General features: G+C 52.6%; 1 protein-coding gene across 1 annotated transcript in view; it reads right to left on the bottom strand.

The window, feature by feature from the left end:
* FSCN1 (fascin actin-bundling protein 1) overlaps positions 1 to 559 on the bottom strand; it is a gene marked incomplete at both ends in the record, with an annotated part of 19309 nt that extends 18750 nt beyond the window's left edge. Inside the window, one exon of the mRNA XM_081338588.1 lies at positions 1 to 559. This exon is cut by the window's left edge and continues 288 nt beyond it. Coding sequence (XP_081194714.1) covers positions 1 to 559 — 559 coding nt within the window.
* Positions 560 to 3766: the final 3207 nt, after the last annotated feature.

The following is a 3766-nucleotide window of genomic DNA, read 5'->3' as shown; positions in this document are numbered from 1 at the left end:
GGAAGAGCAGGGTGACCAGGGCGTCCACGCCCCAGGGCACGTCGCGGTCCACGGCCAGCTCCTGGCCGTCGGCGCCCAGCCGGGCGTAGCGCTTGCGGCTCAGGCTGAAGAGGTGGAGCTGCGGGTGGAGCGCCAGGTGGACCCGCCACTTCTCGGCGGCCGAGACGGCCTGGGCGAAGCAGGAGAGGCGGTCCTCGGTGCCGCCGAAGAAGCGCCGGTGGGGCTCGGATTGGAGCGACCAGCGGCCGTCGTCGTGGGCCACGATCAGGAAGCGGCAGTCGGCCGAGGGCGCCTCCCGCTCGCAGCTCACCTGGCCGTCCTTGTCGGCCGCCAGGTAGCGGCCCAGGTGGCTGCGCAGGAAGACCCCGCCGCCGGCCTCGTCGCCCTCCTGCTCCAGCGTCCAGATCTGCTTCTTCTTCAGGCTGGGCGCCGAGGCGTTGAGCTTGAAGCCGAAGGCCTCGGCCGTCAGGTACTTGTTGCCGCAGTTGATCAGCCCGAACTGGATGGGCAGCGACTCCGAGGGCGCCGGCGGCGGCGAGGCCGTCCCGTTGGCCGTCATGGCGAGGCGGGGAAGGGACGGGCGGACGGACGGACGGATGGATGGAGACGGAGCGGCTGGGCTGCTTTCTCTCCCTCCTCCTTTCCCTCCCTCCTTCCTTCCTTCCTTCCTTCCTTCCTTCCTTCCTTCCTTCCTTCCTTCCTTCCTTCTCTCCCTCCTTCCTTCCTTCTCGCCTGCCTGCCTGCCTCCTTCCCCGACGGCTCCTTTGTTCGGCTGCTGCGGAGGAAGGGGCAGCGCGGACGGGCTCGACGGGCGGGCTGGCTGGGGCTCCCGGCGCTCCGCAAAGCCGGGCTGCAGCTCGGCGAGAGGCGCGGCTGATGTCAGGACCCGGCTATAAGGCGGGGAGGGGGCGCGGCGGCCGCCCCGCCGCCGCCAATTGAGTCTCGGCGCGCCCGAGGAGGCGGAGCTCTCCCGCCCGGGGGAGGGGGCGCGCTGCAGCCGCCTCTCCCACCCCCCCCCCCACACACACCCCCCCCACACACACACACACCCACGGCCGTCAAGCTAATGACGGCAGGCGGGAAGGAGGAGGGGGGAGAAAAGGAGGAGCCGGGCTGGGGGCTCCGCAGGGGCGGGGCTGGCTGGGACGCCCTTACTAAAGGGAGCGGGGTCTCCACTGCGGATATTGGGGAGGGGGCAGGGACTACAGCGGCCAGCGTCCCCAGCCGCTGGGCAATCGGGGGGGGGCCGGGATTTCGGGGGCGCAGCGGCGGGGTGGGGGGGATTGCTGGAGGTCCCGAGCCATGCACCCAGCCCTGTGTCCGGGGGACCCTTCCCAAATCAGGGGTCCCTTGTCCTGCCCCACCCCCTGATTTGGGGAAACTCCCTGGCTGTTGCAGACATTGCCCTGCTGATGTTGAAACCTCCCCCAATCCCCCGGTCCCCCAGTTCTGGGATTTGCACCCGGGGCCAGCCCCAGAGGGGTCTCTGTTTGCACCTCCTCAATCCCCCACCCCCCTCCTGCCCAGGCTGCCTTGCTTGGTCTGCAAAAGAGGTAAGGAGGGTGGGATGTGGTTGGCACATGGACAGAACACCACCCAGAGATCTGGGGTGTGTGTGTGCGAAATAGATAGATAGATAGATAGATAGATAGATAGATAGATAGATAGATAGATAGATAGATAGATAGATAGATAGATAGATAGATAGATAGATAGATAGACCCACTCCCCTTCTGCCCTTGATTCTGCAGTCCCCCAAATTCACCTTTCCAGGTATAGCCAAGGAAATTGTCCCTGGCTTAAAGGCTCCAGGTTCTGTACATCTGGATATGAGCAAAAGTCCGTCTTCCAAGGCCAGATCAGAAGCTCTCATTAAACCAGATTTTTTTTTAAAAAAAAAAATTCTTATTAAGCTTGGTTCACCAGTCATGCTAACCCATCCTGGGCAGATTCATGCATCGTGTTAAGCCAGTAATCCAAGCCTGCTAAGTAATCCCAGTTGGAAGCATTAAATTTGGGGTGCCAACTTTCTTTGGGTCTTAGGTCGTCTGGGTTTTAATGGCTCTGCTTTCTGGGGATAGCAGCTTAGCAGTAGACTGAGAATGGTTTGGTCTGCTAAAAGCTAGAGAAGAAAAACTGCTTTTCTTCCTTCATTAGTTGTGTGACAATCATTAGCATTAATGATGGCTACATTCACTTCATTATTCTAGGGCCAGTGTTTTTGGAACCTGGCTACTTTAAGATGGGTGGACTTTCATGCTGGCTGGGGAATTCTGGGAGCTGAAGTCCACCCGTCATAAAGCTGGAGCAACATGGCCTTAATACACTTGGCTAGTTTCTGGTTTAATGCACTGTTAAGTCTTCGGTCAATCTGATCCGTTCAATGGTGGTTCCAGAAACCATGGCTTAAGTGGGTTGTTTGAATACATCCACGCCTAATCCCCTTCTCGTTCCTCGTTCCTCGTCCAGCCGAATTCCACCATGCTTTCTCTTCCCGAGATCCAATGCATTCCTGGCAAGCTGCCTAATTTGACTCGTTTTATTGCTCCAAGCTGCCTAATTTAACTAGTTTTATTTTATTTAACTACTTTTATTTATTTTTCTTTAATTTAACTCGTTTTATTGCTCCAAGCTTTGAACAACTTGGTTGTCGGGAGGGAAGGGAAGAATTAGCAAAGAATTTCCTGTCAATGGGAGGAAAACAGACATTGGAACTAACAGTTGCGGCTGTGGTGGAACAATTTGCAAACGCCAGGATATTCTTCCCTTAAATTCCAGCCAAAAGTCTGGAAGACGGAGGCCAAATTCTCAAAGCAAGGGGTGATCTGAAATTAGACTGTATCCTGGTTGCTTTGAAGCCAAGTTGTTTTCAAACCGCCCTGGAGAATCCCAGCTTGTATTAAAAACATTGCAACATGGCAAGGCTCAGCTCCAAATGTTGTTTTAAAAAATATATATTTTATTGATATTTTTTTAACATAAACACCTTAATATTTGGTAAACAGATGTTGTCTGGGCTTATATTTGCAAAGTAATCGCTAACAATCAGTTTCTATATTCCAAAGTCCACATAATAGCTTTGCTCAATTTTCTCTTCTTCCAATCATATTCTCTTTGCCAACCTTGAACTGATACAATTCTTATTAGTTTGATAGGTAACAATTAAATGTAAAGGTTTTTCTAAAATTTCTCCAAATAATCACATCGATAGCATGCTTCTTTTCTATCTGGTCATCTTGGGTGCCTCGTCATAAATTTATTTTTTATTTTTTTTAATTTTAATTCCATTTATATCCCGCCCTTCTCCGAAGACCCAGGGCGGCTGTTTGCAATTCTTATTTAAGTTTGTTTTCCCTACAGTGCTCAAAATATTCTTGCTGATTTAAGATTTCCTCAAGGTTAATTACATTTAGGTATTTAAATCTGTTTTCCTCGTACAGGCCATCCCATCTTAAAATCTTGAAAGTACAGGTAGCCCTCAACTTAACAACCACAATCCAGCCCAACATTTCTGTGGCTAAGTGAGGCATCGGTTAAATGAATGTTGGGACCGTGGTAAATAGGAGTCAGTTGCCAAGCAGCTGGATTTTGATCACAAGACCCCTGGGAATGCTGCAATGGTCGCAGGTGCGAAAAATGCTCCTAAGTCCCTTTTTGTAACTTTGAGTAGTCACTAAATGAAGTGCTGGTAAGTCAAGGAATACTTGTGTCTCTTTTATTTTCCTGTGACAAATCAAATTTGTTCGCTGCGGGGGGGGGGGGGGGT

This window comes from Vipera berus, assembly GCF_964194415.1.
Source record: "Vipera berus genome assembly, chromosome: 13".
NCBI lineage: Eukaryota > Metazoa > Chordata > Lepidosauria > Squamata > Viperidae > Vipera > Vipera berus.
The sequence above is the reverse complement of the archived record's forward strand: the minus strand, read 5'-3'. Positions and strand labels throughout refer to the sequence as shown.